The 25951-nt window shown below is 53.6% G+C and overlaps 1 protein-coding gene across 3 annotated transcripts in view; it reads right to left on the reverse strand.

The window, feature by feature from the left end:
• LOC146009500 (uncharacterized) overlaps positions 1 to 25951 on the reverse strand; it is a 274590-nt gene that overhangs the window by 51541 nt on the left and 197098 nt on the right. For all 3 annotated transcript variants that reach the window (XM_083149935.1, XM_083149936.1, XM_083149933.1), the window contains exon 13: positions 6767 to 6882. In XM_083149935.1, the coding sequence (XP_083006061.1) occupies positions 6767 to 6882 (116 nt within the window). The remainder of the gene's footprint in view (positions 1 to 6766; positions 6883 to 25951) is intronic.

A 25951-nucleotide genomic window follows, 5' to 3' on the forward strand; every position in this document is an offset into this window, starting at 1 on the left:
GGATCAAGTTGCAGTAACCCAGACTAGCCAGAGGTGGCTCATAACAGCATTGTCCTTTTTCTGCATTTAACTAAAGATTACTAATAAAACATTGCATATAACTGGTTTCTGAAAAGACAACATAGGTTTCCAATGGAGCACATGTGTATGCAGAGATAAATGAGGCTACACCTGTAAAGCCCCATTCACAGTAGACCGTATGCTCCATGAATGAGGTGAAGCGGACCATCTGGTTCTGTACAAAAGCAGCAGTAACCTCCGGATAAACGTAGGGACTCCCAGTACAGGTAATGCGGAGACAGCGCAGGAGCACAGTTCATGGGACTGGGGCCCAAAGACTGCAGAGACCGCACAGTACAGCAGCACCGTCATGTCACATCCGGAATCAGCCAGGCATGTAGATCTATATATAGTGGCAGATGCTGAATTAGTAATACCACTCATGCGATGTATGATTCCAGTTACGTGAGGCTGTGTCAGGCGTACTAGCGTGTATAAAACCCTGGTATAATATAGCTGCAACACTAAAGGGGTGTACACACTGAGAGATTTTGGCTAATGGACAATTTTGACTAAGCAATTTTGGGAGAGATTTTGGCTAGATGCACTGGAGATTTCGACTAAGCGATTTTGTCTAAGCAATGATAGTCTATGATCTAGTCAGAATGTCCTTGCTGCACAGTCTATCTAGGCTAATCTCTGCTAGACAATACTGACGAAGCAGGAGAAACATAGGGAGATTCTGACAATCTAGTCACAATCTCCCGTTATAAGCTCTCCGTGTAACACATGGCTATCAGTGGTTCAGATCAAGCAGATGTGTCATTATCATCAGATACATCTCGCTGTGCGCTTGTCTGTCCCGGTCACACCTTCCCGGGTGTACGCAGGGCCCCATGACCTATGCATAGATCTAGATAGGGAGGCATGTTTGCAAGTATGCAGTGTACAGAAATGCGCATATTCACAGCGCAGTGGGTGAGGTCGGACTAACTGTTCATCTGATACAATATAAGTAATATTATTATATCCGGGCTGTGGTTACACTGAGCGGCTGCTGATCTGACAAGCGGAGGCTGGGAGTTGTAGTTCAGGACAATGTGAAAGGCTACACAGTAATAGGACACTGCTGCTACATGTAATTGTAGATAAATACAGCTGAGGGACGTTGTGTCTGTAGGGAGCAGCCTCTCGCATCTGTGACACTTAATGACACGCTATGTAATACTTAATGACATGTCATTACCGTGTAGCTGGGGCACAAGACCCGCATGTATACAGGATAACATATGTCGGCACTCAGGGGTAACAGTTGTGTCATGTGTGTACTAGCACACACCGGCAGGGACAGCACACCCAGCACACAGCTGTCGAATGCAGTCATGTCTAGGCATGTTACATGCCACACATACGTGTTGGGTACACACTAAATTAATCCTCTCTTCGTCTCCCAAAAGGTTCTATGATCTGTTCCTGTCAGTACGTGTTCTAGGGAGGTGTCAGAAAGAGAGTGAGAGCCACACTGTGATTGGCTGCATTCAGGCAGGGCATAACTGCCAAGAAACGCAGTTACGGAGATTATATCCACACAGGAACACTCTAACCGCCCAGGTATATACACCCTGTCACTCTATGTGACCGGACGTTCCCCCACGCGGACCACGGCCCAGGTGTATACACCCTATGTGACCGGACGTTCCCCCACGCGGACCACGGCCCAGGTGTATACACCCTATGTAACCGGACATCTGCCAGTGATGACCACCGCCCAGGTCTATACACCCTATGTGACCGGACGTTCACCCACACTGACCACCGCCCAGGTCTATAGACCCTATGTGACCGGACGTTCACCCACACTGACCACCGCCCAGGTCTATACACCCTATGTAACCGGACATCTGCCAGTGATGACCACCGCCCAGGTCTATACACCCTATGTGACCGGACGTTCACCCACACTGACCAGCGCCCAGGTCTATACACGCTATGTGACCGGACATCTGCCAGTGAGGACCACCGCCCAGGTCTATACACTCTATGTGACCGGACGTTCACCCGTGCTGACCAGCGCCCAGGTCTATAGACCCTATGTGACCGGACATCTGCCAGTGATGACCACCGCCCAGGTCTATACACCCTATGTGACCGGACGTTCACCCACACTGACCACCGCCCAGGTCTATACACCCTATGTAACCGGACATCTGCCAGTGATGACCACCGCCCAGGTCTATACACCCTATGTGACCGGACGTTCACCCACACTGACCACCGCCCAGGTCTATACACCCTATGTGACCGGACATCTGCCAGTGATGACCACCGCCCAGGTCTATACACCCTATGTGACCGGACATCTGCCAGTGATGACCACCGCCCAGGTCTATACACCCTATGTGACCGGACGTTCACCCACACTGACCAGCGCCCAGGTCTATACACGCTATGTGACCGGACGTTCACCCGTGCTGACCAGCGCCCAGGTCTATAGACCCTATGTGACCAGACGTTCACCCACACTGACCACCGCCCAGGTCTATACACCCTATGTAACCGGACATCTGCCAGTGATGACCACCACCCAGGTCTATACACCCTATGTGACCGGACGTTCACCCACACTGACCACCGCCCAGGTCTATACACCCTATGTAACCAGACATCTGCCAGTGATGACCACCGCCCAGGTCTATACACCCTATGTGACCGGACGTTCACCCACACTGACCACCGCCCAGGTCTATACACCCTGTCACTCTATGTGACCGGACGTTCACCCGTGCTGACCAGCGCCCAGGTCTATAGACCCTATGTAACCGGACATTCACCTGCGCTGACCACCGCACAGGTCTATACACGCTATGTGAGCAGACGTTCACCCGTGCTGACCACCGCCCAAGTCTATACACCCTATGTAACCGGACATCTGCCAGTGATGACCACCGCCCAGGTCTATACACCCTATGTGACCGGACGTTCACCCACACTGACCACCGCCCAGGTCTATACACCCTATGTAACCGGACATCTGCCAGTGATGACCACCGCCCAGGTCTATACACCCTATGTGACCGGACGTTCACCCACACTGACCACCGCCCAGGTCTATACACCCTATGTAACCGGACATCTGCCAGTGATGACCACCGCCCAGGTCTATACACCCTATGTGACCGGACGTTCACCCACACTGACCACCGCCCAGGTCTATACACCCTATGTGACCGGACATCTGCCAGTGATGACCACCGCCCAGGTCTATACACCCTATGTGACCGGACATCTGCCAGTGATGACCACCGCCCAGGTCTATACACCCTATGTGACCGGACGTTCACCCACACTGACCAGCGCCCAGGTCTATACACGCTATGTGACCGGACGTTCACCCGTGCTGACCAGCGCCCAGGTCTATAGACCCTATGTGACCAGACGTTCACCCACACTGACCACCGCCCAGGTCTATACACCCTATGTAACCGGACATCTGCCAGTGATGACCACCACCCAGGTCTATACACCCTATGTGACCGGACGTTCACCCACACTGACCACCGCCCAGGTCTATACACCCTATGTAACCAGACATCTGCCAGTGATGACCACCGCCCAGGTCTATACACCCTATGTGACCGGACGTTCACCCACACTGACCACCGCCCAGGTCTATACACCCTATGTAACCGGACATCTGCCAGTGATGACCACCGCCCAGGTCTATACACCCTATGTGACCGGACGTTCACCCACACTGACCACCGCCCAGGTCTATACACCCTGTCACTCTATGTGACCGGACGTTCACCCGTGCTGACCAGCGCCCAGGTCTATAGACCCTATGTAACCGGACATTCACCTGCGCTGACCACCGCACAGGTCTATACACCCTATGTGACCGGACGTTCACCCACACTGACCACCGCCCAGGTCTATACACCCTATGTAACCGGACATCTGCCAGTGATGACCACCGCCCAGGTCTATACACCCTATGTGACCGGACGTTCACCCACACTGACCACCGCCCAGGTCTATACACCCTATGTAACCGGACATCTGCCAGTGATGACCACCGCCCAGGTCTATACACCCTATGTGACCGGACGTTCACCCACACTGACCACCGCCCAGGTCTATACACCCTATGTAACCGGACATCTGCCAGTGATGACCACCGCCCAGGTCTATACACACTATGTGACCAGACGTTCACCCACACTGACCACCGCCCAGGTCTATACACCCTGTCACTCTATGTGACCGGACGTTCACCCGTGCTGACCAGCGCCCAGGTCTATAGACCCTATGTAACCGGACATTCACCTGCGCTGACCACCGCACAGGTCTATACACCCTATGTGACCGGACGTTCACCCACACTGACCACCGCCCAGGTCTATACACCCTATGTAACCGGACATCTGCCAGTGATGACCACCGCCCAGGTCTATACACCCTATGTGACCGGACGTTCACCCACACTGACCACCGCCCAGGTCTATACACCCTATGTAACCGGACATCTGCCAGTGATGACCACCGCCCAGGTCTATACACACTATGTGACCAGACGTTCACCCACACTGACCACCGCCCAGGTCTATACACCCTGTCACTCTATGTGACCGGACGTTCACCCGTACTGACCAGCGCCCAGGTCTATAGACCCTATGTAACCGGACATTCACCTGCGCTGACCACCGCCCAGGTCTATACACGCTATGTGAGCAGACGTTCACCCGTGCTGACCACCGCCCAAGTCTATACACCCTATGTGACCGGACATCTGCCAGTGATGACCACCGCCCAGGTCTATACACCCTATGTGACCGGACGTTCACCCACACTGACCACCGCCCAGGTCTATACACCCTATGTAACCGGACATCTGCCAGTGATGACCACCGCCTAGGTCTATTCACCCTATGTGACCGGACGTTCACCCACACTGACCACCGCCCAGGTCTATACACCCTATGCCACTCACGCCTCCCATGCCATGGCTGCCCCTGGGGTTCCTAACAGGGTAGCTCAGACTCTGGCACTCACCTCCGCTATCAGTCCCCTTGTTCCTGGGTTGCGTGATGTCGCGCTGTCATCTCATGGTGACAGTGGTAGCGTGTGCGCCGGTGACATGCGGGGCCTGGACGGCGTGGGGCCTGAATTGCCATAGTCATCCGTGTCCTGTCTGGGTCTGGCTGGACACGCTGGCTGGTGCATGCTTCACACACTTCCTGCTTCAGAAACCTGTCGCCCCCCCCCCTGGCGGCGGCCATCTTGTTGGTTTCTCCTATCAGGTTGCACTGCCAATTTCCATACAACCAATCACAGTGCAGCTCTCCCTTCAAATACTGACTTGCTGGGCCAAACCAGCAGTCAGTACAATGATGTCCTTATGCTAGGCATCTGACTCTCCTTGCTGCTGGTAGCGCTGCTACTTCTAGTTCCAGAGACTCTATCCGGTATCCTGCTACACCCGCTGTCTTCAACCATCACATCGCAGACCCCTGCTGCCACCTTAACGGACCAGACAAGGTTAGCCCCCCAAAGGAGTCATCCTTTCTCCAGCCTGACGGTTATTACTCTGTGATCCCTCCTGGTTACAGCTATTAGGGTTGTCAGCACACCCTTCCCGGATTCTTCCAATCATCCAACCATCCGATCAACCAATCATCCAACCATCCAATCTTTCATTCAATCACCCAATTCTGCAATCCAATCATCCAATTCTTCAAGTTTTCATTTATTTCTTCAAACCTTCCAGTCAAGTCATCTCTTCATCCCAATCACCTGCAAGCTCTACAATAATTATTGCATATCATTGACTTTGTTTACTCATTATCTACAGTATTATCCTTGTGCCATTTCTCATCTTCTGTACCATCTTATCTTTATTAAAACTGTTTTTTCTTTTATCCAATTGCCGTCCTCCCTTCTGTCGCCTATGCAAAAACCTTTTATCAAAGCACCTAGCCTCCGTTTCACTCCAGCCGGTGCTACCGGAAACATGATCGTGTACACGTGTGTGTGTGTAACCACCATGGCCCAAGTCTATACACCCTATGTGACTCGACATCCACCTGCGCTGACCACGGCCCAGGTCTATACACCCTATGTGACCGAACATCTGCAAGCACTGACCATCACCCACGTCTATACACTATGTGTGACCGCTGAGCACCGCCCATGTCTATACACCTTATGTAACCGGACGTTCCCCCACGCGGACCACGGCCCAGGTGTATACACCTTATGTAACCGGACGTTCCCCCACGCGGACCACCGCCCAGGTGTATACACTATATGTGAGTGTTCGTCTGCCCGCACCGAGCACCACCCAGGTCTATATACCCTATGTGACTGGACGTCTGCCCGCACTGCTCCTGTCACCTGGTACACCATGTGATCAGTGTGACTCCTGCCTATATGTGTACACATGTGTGTGTGCCATTGTGCAAAGCCAATTAGATAGAGAATATATCGCTGCCTGTAGGAGGTAATGGGGAGGCGCCGTTATATTGCACTCCTGTCACGTCCAGTGTTTGGGTGTGTCTCAGTCTGCACCTGTGATCCACTACACGTCCGGCTCGATCACCACCTGATCTGAGGGAGACACTGCCTCTCTGTACACAGATTCTGGAGCCTCATTACTAATCCAGGGAGCTGCAACATCCAGCTGTGTCGCAGTGGCTGCATGCACATTTGCAGCTGCTGCGGTAGTAGCGCACATCTCTGAATGAGGGAAACCCCGAATGATACTCACATCTTGTCCTGCACAGTACACAGGTGGGCTCGGGGTCTGCACAGCTTAATGTGGCTGCAGTTCTTGGGGAGAGCAATCACCCGTGGTCCTCCGGCCTTGTGAGGACACAGCACAGTCTGCAAGACAGAACAGATATTGCTTCATGGTTGGGGTCATCTGCCCATAGCTGTGCCCCATATACAATGTATCACATGGGGGAAACGTTCTGCTTACAGGACATCTGCCCATAGCTGTGCCCCATATACAATGTATCACGTGGGGAAACGTTCTGCTTACAGGACATCTGCCCATAGCTGTGCCCCATATACAATGTATCACGTGGGGAAACGTTCTGCTTACAGGACATCTGCCCATAGCTGTGCCCCATATACAATGTATCACGTGGGGGAAACGTTCTGCTTACAGGACATCTGCCCATAGCTGTGCCCCATATACAATGTATCACGTGGGGAAACGTTCTGCTTACAGGACATCTGCCCATAGCTGGGCCCCATATACAATGTATCACGTGGGGAAACGTTCTGCTTACAGGACATCTGCCCATAGCTGTGCCCCATATACAATGTATCACATGGGGGAAACGTTCTGCTTACAGGACATCTGGCCATAGCTGTGCCCCATATCCAATGTATCACATGGGGGAACTGTTCTGCTTACAGGACATCTGGCCATAGCTGTGCCCCATATACAATGTATCACATGGGGGAACTGTTCTGCTTACAGGACATCTGGCCATAGCTGTGCCCCATATACAATGTATCACGTGGGGAAACGTTCTGCTTACAGGACATCTGCCCATAGCTGTGCCCCATATACAATGTATCACGTGGGGAAATGTTCTGCTTACAGGACATCTGCCCATAGCTGTGCCCCATATACAATGTATCACATGGGGGAAACGTTCTGCTTACAGGACATCTGCCCATAGCTGTGCCCCATATACAATGTATCACGTGGGGAAACGTTCTGCTTACAGGACATCTGCCCATAGCTGTGCCCCATATACAATGTATCACGTGGGGAAACGTTCTGCTTACAGGACATCTGCCCATAGCTGTGCCCCATATACAATGTATCACGTGGGGAAACGTTCTGCTTACAGGACATCTGCCCATAGCTGTGCCCCATATACAATGTATCACGTGGGGAAACGTTCTGCTTACAGGACATCTGCCCATAGCTGTGCCCCATATACAATGTATCACATGGGGGAAACGTTCTGCTTACAGGACATCTGCCCATAGCTGGGCCCCATATACAATGTATCACGTGGGGGAAACGTTCTGCTTACAGGACATCTGCCCACAGCTGTGCCCCATATACAATGTATCACGTGGGGAAACGTTCTGCTTACAGGACATCTGCCCATAGCTGTGCCCCATATACAATGTATCACATGGGGGAAACGTTCTGCTTACAGGACATCTGCCCATAGCTGGGCCCCATATACAATGTATCACGTGGGGGAAACGTTCTGCTTACAGGACATCTGCCCACAGCTGTGCCCCATATACAATGTATCACGTGGGGAAACGTTCTGCTTACAGGACATCTGCCCATAGCTGGGCCCCATATACAATGTATCACGTGGGGAAACGTTCTGCTTACAGGACATCTGCCCACAGCTGTGCCCCATATACAATGTATCACATGGGGGAAACATTCTGCTTACAGGACATCTGCCCACAGCTGTGCCCCATATACAATGTATCACATGGGGGAAACATTCTGCTTACAGGACATCTGCCCATAGCTGTGCCCCATATACAATGTATCACATGGGGGAAACATTCTGCTTACAGGACATCTGCCCACAGCTGTGCCCCATATACAATGTATCACGTGGGGAAACATTCTGCTTACAGGTCATCTGCCCATAGCTGTGCCCCATATACAATGTATCACGTGGGGAAACGTTCTGCTTACAGGACATCTGCCCATAGCTGTGCCCCATATACAATGTATCACATGGGGGAAACGTTCTGCTTACAGGACATCTGCCCATAGCTGTGCCCCATATACAATGTATCACGTGGGGAAACGTTCTGCTTACAGGACATCTGCCCACAGCTGTGCCCCATATACAATGTATCACATGGGGGAAACGTTCTGCTTACAGGACATCTGCCGTACACAGCTGTGCCCCATATACAATGTATCACATGGGGGAAATCTGCTGTTATCCACATGTACGTGACATATGGGAGGTGATCCTGGTTGTAAGATATATGGTGTTATATAAAATACTATTTAATAGCCCACCGAAGTGATGGCTTCTGCAATGTATTCACTTTGATCTGTGACAGTTTTTAGCCCACAAACAGCCCCTGCCTCAGCCACCCCACTCCATGCGCCCTGCTCCCCATCACACACCCCCTGCCTCAGCCCAGTGGCGTAACTACCTAATTTTCAGCGCCCCCCTCCCCTCGTCGTACCTGCCTGGCCGCAACTGCGGTCACGGTCCCGTCTCTCCCGGCGCCTGCTCCTGCTGCTATAATGAAAACGGACTCTTAAAAAATGGCTGCCCCCATACTGCAGACAAGCGCCCTGCTCCCATCACACACACCCTGCCTCAGCCACCCCACTCCAAGCGCCCTTCTCCCCATCACAGACCCCCTGCCTCAGCCACCACACTCTATACCCCCTGCTCCCAATCACACACCTCCTGCCTCAGCCACCCCACTCCAAGAAACCTGCTCCCATCACACACTCTGCAACAGATCAGCAGACAGGTCTGAATCAGGCCCAATGTTGGGATAATCCCAATTGACCATTTGCTCCCAAACAGTGGAACTTATAACAGGTTGGTGCTTCCATAGACCCCCTGGTAGGTCGGTGCTTCCACGGACCCCCTGGTAGGTCGGTGCTTCCACGGACCCCCTGGTAGGTCGGTGCTTCCACGGACCCCCTGGTAGGTCGGTGCTTCCACAGACCCCCTGGTAGGTCGGTGCTTCCACAGACCCCCTGGTAGGTCGGTGCTTCCACAGACCCCCTGGTAGGTCGGTGCTTCCACAGACCCCCTGGTAGGTCGGTGCTTCCACAGACCCCCTGGTAGGTCGGTGCTTCCACAGACCCCCTGGTAGGTCGGTGCTTCCACAGACCCCCTGGTAGGTCGGTGCTTCCACAGACCCCCTGGTAGGTCAGTGCTTCCACAGACCCCCTGGTAGGTCAGTGCTTCCACAGACCCCCTGGTAGGTCAGTGCTTCCACAGACCCCCTGGTAGGTCAGTGCTTCCACAGACCCCCTGGTAGGTCGGTGCTTCATCAGACCCAGCCTTGAAAAAGCGGGAAGCGAAACGCGCGCCAGCAGCACGGCCGTGTGGGTGCACGATATGTGTAGTCTCTCCTCATACTATGTAAGTGTACTTAGCGTCTCTCTAACCTAGCCCTTTTTAGGGCTCTAATGTATTTAATGTGTTAAATGTTATGTGATAAAGACGGTGACTAAATTATCAAAACTCTTGCAGCAATATAGAAGTGCCTAGTCCAACAGCGGGCACAATAACTATCAGCGGGTATCGCTGACACATTCTGAGCACCGCAAGATCACGTACTTGCCTGGCGCCGTGTGTCTTCAGCCCGGTTAAGGGCTCTGATATCAATATTCTACTGCAACAGTAATTCATACATGCATTAATTACCGCTAAGATCTCTTAGTTCAAAGCGGGTACATGTACAATAAATAAACACTGCAAACACGCTGACGGGTGCAGTGGTTCAGCACCATAGATAACTGATATATTGAGACAGTCAGGCTTGACTAGTGCTCATATATAGATAACCAAGGAACAGGGTTATTATGCTCCTAGTATGAGGTACACCATATGTCCCCTAAAAATACACAAATTTAAGCACAGTCTGACTTTATATAAATTGACTGGCTAATGTAACACTGAGGACTTTAACTAGTTGTGTACCATCATCTGAAGCACATATAAATACCCCGGACAAGTGCGGGGAGGTGATTTACAGCCCTGTTATAAGTGAGAATCCTAAACTCAACTAAGTCGACATATGATGTGTTGACACATCCACCAGACCTGTCAGCAGTCACATTCTCTAATTATACACATACGCTGCCTCAACACAAGCAGCTGGCTATCAGAAGGTATTAATACCGCAACAAATGGAACAAGAGGACGTTTTTTCCACATTTGGCAACGATATATGTCATTTTGAGAACGCCACACTGCATTATTAATACCAAGAGACTTGCTTGAAGCACATAGTCAGTCCCCACACGTGCTGTTTTTAAACACGCACTATTGTTCACTTTGTTTGTCATTTGTATGTTTCTTTATATTTCGCAGTTTTAAGAATACTAAAATAAAGGTTACATTTTATTGGCATCAATTATTTCTTAAAGGTGCATCACACTCAGACACACTTTCTCTTTCTGTGTTTAAATGCTTCCATAGACCCCCTGGTAGGTCGGTGCTTCCATAGACCCCCTGGTAGGTCGGTGCTTCCATAGACCCCCCGGTAGGTCGGTGCTTCCATAGACCCCCCGGTAGGTCGGAGCTTCCATAGACCCCCCGGTAGGTCGGAGCTTCCATAGACCCCCCGGTAGGTCGGAGCTTCCATAGACCCCCTGGTAGGTCGTGCTTCCATAGACCCCCTGGTAGGTCGGTGCTTCCATAGACCCCCTGGTAGGTCGGTGCTTCCATAGACCCACTGGTAGGTCGGTGCTTCCATAGACCCACTGGTAGGTCGGTGCTTCCATAGACCCACTGGTAGGTCGTGTTTCCATAGACCCCCTGGTAGGTCAGTGCTTCCATAGACCCCCTGGTAGGTCGGTGCTTCCATAGACCCCCTGGTAGGTCGGTGCTTCCATGGACCCCCTGGTAGGTCGGTGCTTCCATGGACCCCCTGGTAGGTCGGTGCTTCCATAGACCCCCTGGTAGGTCGGTGCTTCCATAGACCCCCTGGTAGGTCGGTGGTTTCATAGACCCCCTGGTAGGTCGATGCTTCCATAGACCCCCTGGTAGGTCGGTGCTTCCATAGACCCCCTGGTAGGTCAGTGCTTCCATAGACCCCCTGGTAGGTCGATGCTTCCATAGACCCCCTGGTAGATCGGTGCTTCCATAGACCCCCTGGTAGGTCGGTGGTTCCATAGACCCCCTGGTAGGTCGGTGCTTCCATAGACCCCCTGGTAGGTCGGTGCTTCCATAGACCCCCTGGTAGGTCGGTGCTTCCATAGACCCACTGGTAGGTCGGTGCTTCCATAGACCCCCTGGTAGGTCGGTGCTTCCATAGACCCCCTGGTAGGTCGGTGCTTCCATAGACCCCCTGGTAGGGCAGTGCTTCCATAGACCCCCTGGTTGGTCGTAGCTTCCATAGACCCCCTGGTAGGTCGGTGCTTCCATAGACCCCCTGGTAGGTCGGTGCTTCCATAGACCCCCTGGTAGGTCGGTGCTTCCATAGATCCACTGGTAGGTCGTAGCTCCCATGGACCCCCTGGTAGGGCAGTGCTTCCATAGACCCCCTGGTTGGTCGAAGCTTCCATAGACCCCCTGGTTGGTCGGTGCTTCCATAGACCCCCTGGTAGGTCGGTGCTTCCATAGACCCCCTGGTAGGTCGGTGCTTCCATAGATCCACTGGTAGGTCGTAGCTCCCATGGACCCCCTGGTAGGGCAGTGCTTCCATAGACCCCCCGGTAGGTCGGAGCTTCCATAGACCCCCTGGTAGGTCGGTGCTTCCATAGACCCCCTGGTTGGTAGTAGCTTCCATAGACCCCCTGGTAGGTCGGTGCTTCCATAGACCCCCTGGTAGGTCGGTGCTTCCATAGACCCCCTGGTAGGTCAGTGCTTCCATAGACCCCCTGGTTGGTCGTAGGTTCCATAGACCCCCTGGTTGGTCGTAGCTTCCATAGATCCACTGGTAGGTCGGTGCTTCCATAGACCCCCTGGTAGGTCGGTGCTTCCATAGACCCCCTGGTAGGTCGGTGCTTCCATAGATCCACTGGTAGGTCGTAGCTCCCATGGACCCCCTGGTAGGGCAGTGCTTCCATAGACCCCCTGGTTGGTCGAAGCTTCCATAGACCCCCTGGTTGGTCGGTGCTTCCATAGACCCCCTGGTAGGTCGGTGCTTCCATAGACCCCCTGGTAGGTCGGTGCTTCCATAGATCCACTGGTAGGTCGTAGCTCCCATGGACCCCCTGGTAGGGCAGTGCTTCCATAGACCCCCCGGTAGGTCGGAGCTTCCATAGACCCCCTGGTAGGTCGGTGCTTCCATAGACCCCCTGGTTGGTAGTAGCTTCCATAGACCCCCTGGTAGGTCGGTGCTTCCATAGACCCCCTGGTAGGTCGGTGCTTCCATAGACCCCCTGGTAGGTCGGTGCTTCCATAGATCCACTGGTAGGTCGTAGCTCCCATGGACCCCCTGGTAGGGCAGTGCTTCCATAGACCCCCCGGTAGGTCGGAGCTTCCATAGACCCCCTGGTAGGTCGGTGCTTCCATAGACCCCCTGGTTGGTCGTAGCTTCCATAGACCCCCTGGTAGGTCGGTGCTTCCATAGACCCCCTGGTAGGTCGGTGCTTCCATAGACCCCCTGGTAGGTCGGTGCTTCCATAGACCCCCTGGTAGGTCGGTGCTTCCATAGACCCCCTGGTAGGTCAGTGCTTCCATAGACCCCCTGGTTGGTCGTAGGTTCCATAGACCCCCTGGTTGGTCGTAGCTTCCATAGATCCACTGGTAGGTCGGTGCTTCCATAGACCCCCTGGTTGGTCGTAGCTTCCATAGATCCACTGGTAGGTCGGTGCTTCCATAGACCCCCTGGTAGGTCGGTGCTTCCATAGATCCACTGGTAGGTCGGTGCTTCCATAGACCCCCTGGCAGGCTGATCTCTGGAAGATATCATGTTGGAATGTCCTTCTTATAGCAAATAAAGGACATGATCCTATTTGTGTCAAGGTGATGCACGAGTTGTTTCATCATTAATGTTCCATAAAACAAGTCCCATAACTCCTCCGCTGAAGTGGTGGTGACATCACACGTAAGTACGGTCTCCGTGTTATTACAACTGATGGCCGCACAGATCAGTAAGTAATAAGCAATTAACTTTCAGGCTCATTTCTAGGTTACATAAATAAGTTAATTGGTAACTTTCCATTCAGTCTCAGGTTCCTGTACCGGGCTTCAGGCACTTCCATAAGTACTGGATGTTGATGAGTCCTGATTGCATCATTTGTCATGGCGGCCGCTGGGACGGATAACGTCCTTTTAATTAACAACCTATTGGATCACATTGGTGCTTTCTACAGAGATTCACAAGCTGGAGGTTTTATTGGGAAAAGCAAAGACATCAGTATGAAAAGCAGGCGGAGGATCTTCTGCGTGTTCTACAACACTGTCACACAAAACCGAGAGTCGCCCCTCTCTGTACCTGTTCCAATTCATTTATGTCCTTTTTAAGGTGCGGTGCCCAGAACTGAACACAATATTCCAAATGTGGTCTCACCAATGCCTTGTAAAGAGGCACTATCACATTCACATCCCTTGAATCAATGCCATATTTATTGCATGCCAGTGTCCGGTTTGCTTTTGTTGCTGCACTTAAGCAGTGCACACTATTAACCAATTTTTCAATTATGATGACCCCCAAGTCCTTCTCCACAGCAGAATTCCCTATAACTCAATTTAACCTGGTCACACCAATAAGTGTCACGGTGTACAGCTGAACCTGTCGGGGGCAGCGCGGTGACTCGCTCTGCTGTTATCCTGTATACCTGGTCACACCAATAAGTGTCACGGTGAACAGCTGAACCTGTCGGGGGCAGCGCGGTGACTCGTTCGGCTATTATCCTGTATACCAGGTCACACCAATAAGTGTCACGGTGTACAGCTGTACCTGTCGGGGGTAGTACGGTAACTCGCTCGGCTGTTATCCTGTATACCAGGTCACACCAATAAGTGTCACGGTGTACAGCTGAACCTGTCGGGGTCAGCACGGTGACTCGCTCGGCTGTTATCCTGTATACCTGGTCACACCAATAAGTGTCACGGTGTACAGTGAACCTGTCGGGGGCAGCGCGGTGACTCGCTCTGCTGTTATCCTGTATACCTGGTCACACCAATAAGTGTTACGTTGTACAGCTGAACCTGTCGGGGTCAGCGCGGTAACTCGCTCGGCTGTTATCCTGTATACCTGGTCACACCAATAAGTGTCACGGTGTACAGCTGAACCTGTCGGGGGCAGCGCGGTGACTCGTTCGGCTGTTATACTGTATACCTGGTCACACCAATAAGTGTCACGGTGTACAGCTGAACCTGTCGGGGGCAGCGCGGTGACTCGCTCGGCTGTTATCCTGTATACCTGGTCACACCAATAAGTGTCACGGTGTACAGCTGAACCTGTCGGGGGCAGCGCGGTGACTCGCTCGGCTGTTATCCTGTATACCTGGTCACACCAATAAGTGTCACAGTGTACAGCTGAACCTGTCGGGGGCAGCGCGGTGACTCGCTCGGCTGTTATCCTGTATACCTGGTCACACCAATAAGTGTCACAGTGTACAGCTGAACCTGTCGGGGTGGTGCGGTGACTCGTTCGCTTGTTATCCTGTATACCTGGTCACACCAATAAGTGTCACGGTGTACAGCTGAACCTGTCGGGGGCAGCGCGGTGACTCGCTCGGCTGTTATCCTGTATACCTGGTCACACCAATAAGTGTCACGGTGTACAGTTGAACCTGTCGGGGTCAGCGCGGTGTCTCGCTCGGCTGTTATCCTGTATACCTGGTCACACCAATACGTTTCACGGTGTACAGTTGAACCTGTCGGGGGCAGCGCGGTGACTCGCTCGGCTGTTATCCTGTATACCTGGTCACACCAATAAGTGTCACGGTGTACAGTGAACCTGTCGGGGTCAGCGCGGTGACTCGCTCGGCTGTTATCCTGTATACCTGGTCACACCAATAAGTGTCACGGTGTACAGTGAACCTGTCGGGGTCAGCACGGTAACTCGCTCGGCTGTTATCCTGTATACCTGGTCACACCAATAAGTAAGTGTCCCGGTGTACAGCTGAATCTGTCGGGGGCAGAGCGGTGACTCGCTCGGCTGTTATCCTGTATACCTGGTCACACCAATAAGTGTCACCGTGTACAGTTGTACCTGTCGGGGGCAGAGCGGTGACTCGCTCGGCTGTTATCCTGTATACCTGGTCACACCAATAAGTGTCACCGTGTACAGTTGAACCTGTCGGGGGCAGCGCGGTGACTCGCTCGGCTGTTATCCTGTATACCTGGTCACACCAATAAGTGTCACGGTGTACAGTTGAACCTGTCGGGGTCAGCGCGGTGTCTCGCTCGGCTGTTATCCTGTATACCTGGTCACACCAATAAGTGTCACGGTGTACAGCTGAACCTGTCGGGGTAGTGCGGTGACTCGTTCGGCTGTTATCCTGTATACCTGGTCACACCAATAAGTGTCAAGGTGTACAGCTGAACCTGTCGGGGTAGTGCGGTGACTCGTTCGGCTGTTATCCTGTATACCTGGTCACACCAATAAGTGTCACGGTGTACAGCTGAACCTGTCGGGGGCAGCGCGGTGACTCGCTCGGCTGTTATACTGTATACCTGGTCACACCAATAAGTGTCACGGTGTACAGCTGAACCTGTCAGGGGCAGCGCGGTGACTCGCTCTCTGTTATCCTGTATACCTGGTCACACCAATAAGAGTCACGGTGTACAGCTGAACCTGTCGGGTAGTGCGGTGACTCGCTCGGCTGTTATCCTGTATACCTGGTCACACCAATAAGTGTCACGGTGTACAGCTGAACCTGTCGGGGGCAGCGCGGTGACTCGCTCGGCTGTTATCCTGTATACCTGGTCACACCAATAAGAGTCACGGTGTACAGCTGTACCTGTCGGGGGCAGCGCGGTGACTCGCTCGGCTGTTATACTGTATACCTGGTCACACCAATAAGAGTCACGGTGTACAGCTGAACCTGTCGGGGGCAGCGCGGTGACTCGCTCGGCTGTTATACTGTATACCTGGTCACACCAATAAGTGTCACGGTGTACAGCTGTACCTGTCGGGGGCAGCGCGGTGACGTGCTCGGCTGTTATCCTGTATACCTGGTCACACCAACAAGTGTCACGTTGTACATCTGAACCTGTCGCGGTAGTGCGGTGACTTGCTTTCTGTTATCCTGTATACCTGGTCACACCAATAAGTGTCACGGTGTACAGCTGAACCTGTCGGGGTAGTGCGGTGACTCACTCGGCTGTTATACTGTATACCTAGTCACACCAATAAGTGTCACGGTGTACAGCTGAACCTGTCGGGGTAGTGCGGTGACTCACTCGGCTGTTATACTGTATACCTAGTCACACCAACAAGTGTCACGTTGTACATCTGAACCTGTCGCGGTAGTGCGGTGACTTGCTTTCTGTTATCCTGTATACCTGGTCACACCAATAAGTGTCACGGTGTACAGCTGAACCTGTCGGGGGCAGCACAGAGACTCGCTCGGCTGTTATCCTGTATACCTGGTCACACCAGTAAGTGTCACGGTGTACAGTTGAACCTGTCGGGGTCAGCGCGGTGACTCGCTTTCTGTTATCCTGTATACCTGATGACACCAATAAGCGTCACTGTGTACAGCTGAACCTGTCGGGGGCAGCACGGTGACTCGCTCGGCTGTTATCCTGTATACCTGGTCACACCAATAAGTGTCACGGTGTACAGCTGAACCTGTCGGGGTAGTGCGGTGACTCGCTCGGCTGTTATCCTGTATACCTGGTCACACCAATAAGTGTCACGGTGTACAGCTGTACCTGTCGGGGTCAGCGCGGTGACTCGCTCGGCTGTTCTCCTGTATACCTGGTGACACCAATAAATATCACGGTGTACAGCTGTACCTGTCGGGGGCAGCGCGGTGACTCGCTAGGCTGTTATTCTGTATACCTGGTCACACCAATAAGTGTCAAGGTGTACAGCTGAACCTGTCGGGGGCCGCGCGGTGACTCGCTCGATTGTTATCCTGTATACCTGGTCACACCAAAAAGTGTCACGGTGTACAGGTGAACCTGTCGGGGACAGCGCGGTGTCTCGCTTGGCTGTTATCCTGTATACCTGGTCACACCAATAAGTGTCACGGTGTACAGTGAACCTGTCGGGGGAAGCGCGGTGACTCGCTCGGCTGTTATCCTGTATACCTGGTCACACCACACCAATAAGTGTCACGGTGTACAGTGAACCTGTCGGGGGCAGCGCGGTGACTCGTTCGGCTGTTATCCTGTATACCTGGTCACACCAATAAGTGTCACCGTGTGACGCTGAAGCTGTCGGGGGCACCGCGGTGACTCTCTCGGCTGTTATCCTGTATACCTGGTCACACCAATAAGTGTCACGGTGTACAGCTGAACCTGTCAGGTTAGTGCGGTGAATCGTTCGGTTGTTATCCTGTATACCAGGTCACACCAATAAGTGTCACGGTGTACAGCTGAACCTGTCGGGGGCAGCGCGGTGACTCGCTTTCTGTTATCCTGTATACCTGGCCACACCAATAAGTGTCACGGTGTACAGCTGAACCTGTCGGGGGCAGCACGGTGACTCGCTCGGCTGTTATCCTGTATACCTGGTCACACCAAAAAGTGTCACGTGTACAGGTGAACCTGTCGGGGTAGTGCGGTGACTCGCTCGACTGTTATACTGTATACCTGGTCACACCAATAAGTGTCACGGTGTACAGCTGAACCTGTCGGGGGCAGCGCGGTGACTCGCTCGGCTGTTATCCTGTATACCTGGTCACACCAAAAAGTGTCACGGTGTACAGCTGAACCTGTTGGGGGCAGCGCGGTGACTCGCTCGGCTGTTATCCTGTATACCTGGTCACACCAGTAAGTGTCACCGTGTGCAGCTGAACCTGTCGGGGGCAGCGCGGTGACTCGCTCTCTGTTCTCCTGTATATCTGGTCACACCAGTAAGTGTCACGGTGTACAGTGAACCTGTTGGGGGCAGCGCGGTGACTCGTTCGGCTGTTATCCTGTATACCTGGTCACACCAATAAGTGTCACGGTGTACAGTGAACCTGTCGAAGGCAGCGCGGTGACTCGCTCGGCTGTTATCCTGTATACCTGGTCACACCAATAAGTGTCACGGTGTACAGCTGAACCTGTCGGGGGCAGCGCGGTGACTCGCTCGGCTGTTATCCTGTATACCTGGTCACACCAATAAGTGTCACGGTGTACAGCTGAACCTGTCGGGGGCAGCGCGGTGACTCGCTCGGCTGTTATCCTGTATACCTGGTCACACCAACAAGTGTCACGTTGTACATCTGAACCTGTCGGGGTAGAGCGGAGACTCGCTCTCTGTTCTCCTGTATACCTGCTCACACTAGTAAGTGTCACGGTGTACAGTGAACCTGTCGGGGGCAGCGCGGTGACTCGCTCGGCTGTTATCCTGTATACCTGGTCACACCAATAAGTGTCACCGTGTGCAGCTGAAGCTGTCGGGGGCACCGCGGTGACTCGCTCGGTTGTTCTCCTGTATACCTGGTGACACCAATAAGTGTCACGGTGTACAGTGAACCTGTCGGGGTCAGCGCGGTGACTCGCTCGGTTGTTATCCTGTATACCAGGTCACACCAATAAGTGTCACGGTGTACAGCTCTACCTGTCGGGGTAGTGCGGTGACTCGCTCGACTGTTATACTGTATACCTGGTCACACCAATAAGTGTCACGGTGTACAGCTGAACCTGTCGGGGGCAGCGCGGTGACTCGCTCGGCTGTTATCCTGTATACCTGGTCACACCAAAAATTGTCACGGTGTACAGGTGAACCTGTCGGGGTCAGCGCGGTGACTCGCTCGGCTGTTATCCTGTATACCTGGTCACACCAATAAGTGTCACGGTGTACAGCTGAACCTGTCGGGGGCAGCGCGGTGACTCGTTCGGCTGTTATCCTGTATACATAGTCACACCAATAAGTGTCACGGTGTACAGCTGAACCTGTCGGGGTCAGCGCGGTGACTCGCTCGGCTGTTATCCTGTATACCTGGTCACACCAATAAGTGTCACGGTGTACAGCTGAACCTGTCGGGGGCAGCGCGGTGACTCGTTCGGCTGTTATCCTGTATACATAGTCACACCAAAAAGTGTCACGGTGTACAGGTGAACCTGTCGGGGTCAGCGCGGTGACTCGCTCGGCTGTTATCCTGTATACCTGGTCACACCAATAAGTGTCACGGTGTACAGCTGAACCTGTCGGGGGCAGCGCGGTGACTCGTTCGGCTGTTATCCTGTATACATAGTCACACCAATAAGTGTCACGGTGTACAGCTGAACCTGTCGGGGGCAGCGCGGTGACTCGTTCGGCTGTTATCCTGTATACCTGGTCACACCAATAAGTGTCACGGTGTACAGCTGAACCTGTTGGGGGCAGCGCGGTGACTCGCTCGGCTGTTATCCTGTATACCTGGTCACACCAATAAGTGTCACAGTGTACAGTGAACCTGTCGGGGGCAGCGCGGTGACTCGCTCGGCTGTTATCCTGTATACCTGGTCACACCAATAAGTGTCACCGTGTGCAGCTGAAGCTGTCGGGGGCAGCGCGGTGACTCGCTCGGTTGTTCTCCTGTATACCTGATGACACCAATAAGTGTCACGGTGTACAGCTGAACCTGTCGGGGGCAGCGCGGTGACTCGCTCGGCTGTTATACTGTATACCTGGTCACATCAATAAGTGTCACGGTGTACAGCTGAACCTGTCGGGGGCAGCGCGGTGACTCGCTCGGCTGTTATCCTGTATACCTGCTATCACCAATAAGTGTTATGGTGTACAGCTGAACCTGTCGGGTGTAGCGCGGTGACTCGCTCGGCTGTTATCCTGTATACCTGGTCACACCAATAAGTGTCACGGTGTACAGCTGAACCTGTCGGGGGCAGCGCGGTGACTCGCTCGGCTGTTATCCTGTATACCTGGTCACACCAATAAGTGTCACGGTGTACAGCTGAACCTGTCGGGGGCAGCGCGGTGACTCGCTTTCTGTTATCCTGTATACCTGGTGACACCAATAAGTGTCACTGTGTACAGCTGAACCTGTCGGGGGCAGCGCGGTGACTCGCTCGGCTGTTATCCTGTATACCTGGTCACACCAGTAAGTGTTACGGTGTACAGCTGAACTTGTCGGGGGCAGCGCGGTGACTCGCTCGGCTGTTATCCTGTATACCTGGTCACACCAATAAGTGTCACGGTGTACAGGTGAACCTGTCGGGGGCAGCGCGTTGACTCGCTCGGCTGTTATCCTGTATACCTGGTCACACCAATAAGTGTCACGGTGTACAGGTGAACCTGTCGGGGGCAGCGCGGTGACTCGCTCAGCTGTTATCCTGTATACCTAGTCACACCAATAAGTGTCACGGTGTACAGCTGAACCTGTTGGGGGCAGTGCGGTGACTCGCTCGGCTGTTATCTTGTAGACCTGGTAACACCAATAAGTGTCACGGTGTACAGCTGAACCTGTCGGGGGCAGCGCTGTGACTCGCTCGGCTGTTATCCTGTATACCTGCTATCACCAATAAGTGTCACGGTGTACAGCTGAACCTGTCGGGTGTAGCACGGTGACTCGCTCGGCTGTTATCCTGTATACATAGTCACACCAGTAAGTGTCACGGTGTACAGTGAACCTGTCGGGGGCAGCGCGGTGACTCGCTCGGCTGTTATCCTGTATACCTGGTCACACCACACCAATAAGTGTCACGGTGTACAGTGAACCTGTCGGGGGCAGCGCGGTGACTCGCTCGGCTGTTATCCTGTATACCTGCTCACACCAGTAAGTGTCACGGTGTACAGCTGAACCTGTCGGGGGCAGTGCGGTGACTTGCTTTCTGTTATCCTGTATACCTGGTCACACCAATAAGTGTCACGGGGGAAAAGCTGAACCTGTCGGGGGCAGCGCGGTGACTCGCTCATCTGTTATCCTGTATACCTGGTCACACCAGTAAGTGTCACGGTGTACAGCTGAACCTGTCGGGGTAGTGCGGTGACTCGCTCGGCTGTTATCCTGTATACCTGGTCACACCAGTAAGTGTCACAGTGTACAGTGAAGCTGTCGGGGGCAGCGCGGTGACTCGCTCGGCTGTTATCCTGTATACCTGGTCACACCAATAAGTGTCACCGTGTGCAGCTGAACCTGTCGGGGGCAGCGCGGTGACTCGCTCGGTTGTTCTCCTGTATACCTGATGACACCAATAAGTGTCACGGTGTACAGCTGAACCTGTCGGGGTAGTGCAGGGACTCACTCGGCTGTTATACTGTATACCTGCTCACACCAATAAGTGTCACGGTGTACAGTGAACCTGTCGGGGGCAGTGCGGTAACTCGTTCGGCTGTTATACTGTATACCTGGTCACACCAATAAGTGTCACGGTGTACAGTGAACCTGTCGGGGGCAGTGCGGTGACTCGCTCGGTTGTTCTCCTGTATATCTGGTCACACCAGTAAGTGTCACGGTGTACAGCTGAACCTGTCGGGGGCAGCGCGGTGACTCGCTCGGCTGTTATACTGTATACCTGGTCACACCAATAAGTGTCACGGTGTACAGCTGTCGGGGGCAGCGCGGTGACTCGCTCCGCTGTTATCCTGTATACCTGGTCACACCATTAAGTGTCACGGTGTACAGCTGAACCTGTCGGGGGCAGCGCGGTGACTCGCTCGGCTGTTATCCTGTATACCTGCTATCACCAATAAGTGTCACGGTGTACAGCTGAACCTGTCGGGGGCAGCGCGGTGACTCGCTCGGCTGTTATCCTGTATACCTGCTATCACCAATAAGTGTCACGGTGTACAGCTGAACCTGTCGGGGGCAGAGCGGTGACTTGCTCGGCTGTTATCCTGTATACCTGGTCACACCAATAAGTGTCACGGTGTACAGTGAACCTGTCGGGGGCAGCGCGGTGACTCGCTCGGCTGTTATCCTGTATACCTGGTCACACCAATAAGTGTCACGGTGTACAGCTGAACCTGTCGGGGGCAGCGCGGTGACTCGCTCGGCTGTTATCCTGTATACCTGGTGACACCAATAAGTGTTACGTTGTACAGCTGAACCTGTCGGGGGCAGCGCGGTGACTCGCTCGGCTGTTATCCTGTATACCTGGTCACACCAGTAAGTGTCACGGTGTACAGCTGAACCTGTCGGGGGCAGTGCGGTAACTCGCTTTCTGTTATCCTGTATACCTGGTCACACCAGTAAGTGTCACGGTGTACAGGTGAACCTGTCGGGGTCAGCGCGGTGACTCGCTCGGCTGTTATCCTGTATACCTGGTCACACCAATAAGTATCACGGTGTACAGCTGAACCTGTCGGGGGCAGCGCGGTGACTCGCTCGGCTGTTATCCTGTATACCTGGTCACACCAGTAAGTGTCACGGTGTACAGGTGAACCTGTCGGGGGCAGCTTGGTGACTCGCTCGGCTGTTATCCTGTATACCTGGTCACACCAATAAGTGTCACGGTGTACAGCTGAACCTGTCGGGGGCAGCGCGGTGACTCGCTCGGCTGTTATCCTGTATACCTGCTATCACCAATAAGTGTCACGGTGTACAGCTGAACCTGTCGGGGGCAGCGCGGTGACTCGCTCGGCTGTTATCCTGTATACCTGCTATCACCAATAAGTGTCACAGTGTACAGCTGAACCTGTCGGGGGCAGAGCGGTGACTTGCTCGGCTGTTATCCTGTATACCTGGTCACACCAATAAGTGTCACGGTGTACAGTGAACCTGTCGGGGGCAGCGCGGTGACTCGCTCGGCTGTTATCCTGTATACCTGGTCACACCAATAAGTGTCACGGTGTACAGCTGAACCTGTCGGGGGCAGCGCGGTGACTCGCTCGGCTGTTATCCTGTATACCTGGTGACACCAATAAGTGTTACATTGTACAGCTGAACCTGTCGGGGGCAGCGCGGTGACTCGCTCGGCTGTTATCCTGTATACCTGGTCACACCAGTAAGTGTCACGGTGTACAGCTGAACCTGTCGGGGGCAGTGCGGTAACTCGCTTTCTGTTATCCTGTATACCTGGTCACACCAGTAAGTGTCACGGTGTACAGGTGAACCTGTCGGGGTCAGCGCGGTGACTCGCTCGGCTGTTATCCTGTATACCTGGTCACACCAATAAGTATCACGGTGTACAGCTGAACCTGTCGGGGGCAGCGCGGTGACTCGCTCGGCTGTTATCCTGTATACCTGGTCACACCAGTAAGTGTCACGGTGTACAGGTGAACCTGTCGGGGGCAGCTTGGTGACTCGCTCGGCTGTTATCCTGTATACCTGGTCACACCAATAAGTGTCACGGTGTACAGCTGAACCTGTCGGGGTCAGCGCGGTGACTCGCTCGGCTGTTATCCTGTATACCAGGTCACACCAATAAGTGTCACGGTGTACAGGTGAACCTGTCGGGGGCAGCGCGGTGACTCGCTTGGCTGTTCTCCTGTATACCTGGTCACACCAATAAGTGTCACGGTGTACAGCTGAACCTGTCGGGGGCAGCGCGGTGACTCGCTCCGCTGTTATCCTGTATACCTGGTCACACCAATAAGTGTCACGGTGTACAGCTGAACCTGTCGGGGGCAGCGCGGTGACTCGCTCGGCTGTTATCCTGTATACCTGATATCACCAATAAGTGTTACGGTGTACAGCTGAACCTGTCGGGTGTAGCGCGGTGACTCGCTCGGCTGTTATCCTGTATACCTGGTCACACCAATAAGTGTCACGGTGTACAGTGAACCTGTCGGGGGCAGCGCGGTGACTCGCTTTCTGTTATCCTGTATACCTGGTCACACCAATAAGTGTCACGGTGTACAGCTGAACCTGTCGGGGGCAGCGCGGTGACTCGCTCGGCTGTTATACTGTATACCTGGTCACACCAGTAAGTGTCACAGTGTACAGTGAACCTGTCGGGGGCAGCGCGGTGACTCGCTCGGCTGTTATCCTGTATACCTGGTCACACCAGTAAGTGTCACGGTGTACAGCTGAACCTGTCAGGGGCAGCGCGGTGACTCGCTCGGCTGTTATCCTGTATACCTGGTGACACCAATAAGTGTTACGTTGTACAGCTGAACCAGTCGGGGTCAGCGCGGTGACTCGCTCGGCTGTTATCCTGTATACCTGGTCACACCAGTAAGTGTCACGGTGTACAGCTGAACCTGTCGGGGGCAGCGCGGTGACTCGCTCGGCTGTTATCCTGTATACCTGGTCACACCAGTAAGTGTCACGGTGTACAGTGAACCTGTCGGGGTAGTGCGGTGACTCGCTCGGCTGTTATCCTGTATACCTGGTCACACCAATAAGTGTCACGGTGTACAGCTGAACCTGTCGGGTTCAGTGCGGTGACTCGCTCGGCTGTTATCCTGTATACCTGGTCACACCAATAAGTGTCACGGTGTACAGCTGAACCTGTCGGGGGCAGCGCGGTGACTCGCTCGGCTGTTATCCTGTATACCTGGTCACACCAATAAGTGTCACGGTGTACAGGTGAACCTGTCGGGGGCAGCGCGGTGACTCGCTCGGCTGTTATCCTGTATACCTGGTCACACCAATAAGTGTCACGGTGTACAGCTGAACCTGTCGGGGGCAGCACGGTGACTCGCTCGGCTGTTATCCTGTATACCTGGTCACATCAATAAGTGTCACGGTGTACAGTGAACCTGTCGGGGGTAGTGCAGTGACTCGTTCGGCTGTTATCCTGTATACCTGGTCACACCAATAAGTGTCACGGTGTACAGCTGAACCTGTCGGGGGTAGTGCGGTAACTCGCTCTGCTGTTATCCTGTATACCTGGTGACACCAATAAGTGTCACGGTGTACAGCTGTACCTGTCGGGGTAGTGCGGTGACTCGCTCGGCTGTTATCCTGTATACCTGGTCACACCAATAAGTGTCACGGTGTACAGCTGAACCTGTCGGGGGCAGCGCGGTGACTCGCTCGGCTGTTATCCTGTATACCTGGTCACACCAATAAGTGTCACAGTGTACAGCTGAACCTGTCGGGGGCAGCGCGGTGACTCGCTCGGCTGTTATCCTGTATACCTGGTCACACCAATAAGTGTCACGGTGTACAGTGAACCTGTCGGGTGCAGCGCAGTGACTCGTTCGGCTGTTATCCTGTATACCTGGTCACACCAATAAGTGTCACGGTGTACAGCTGAACCTGTCGGGGGCAGCGCGGTGACTTGTTCGGCTGTTATCCTGT

The sequence above is a fragment of the Crinia signifera genome, chromosome 6 (assembly GCF_055691185.1).
Source record: "Crinia signifera chromosome 6, ASM5569118v1, whole genome shotgun sequence".
NCBI classification, from domain to species: Eukaryota; Metazoa; Chordata; class Amphibia; order Anura; family Myobatrachidae; genus Crinia; species Crinia signifera.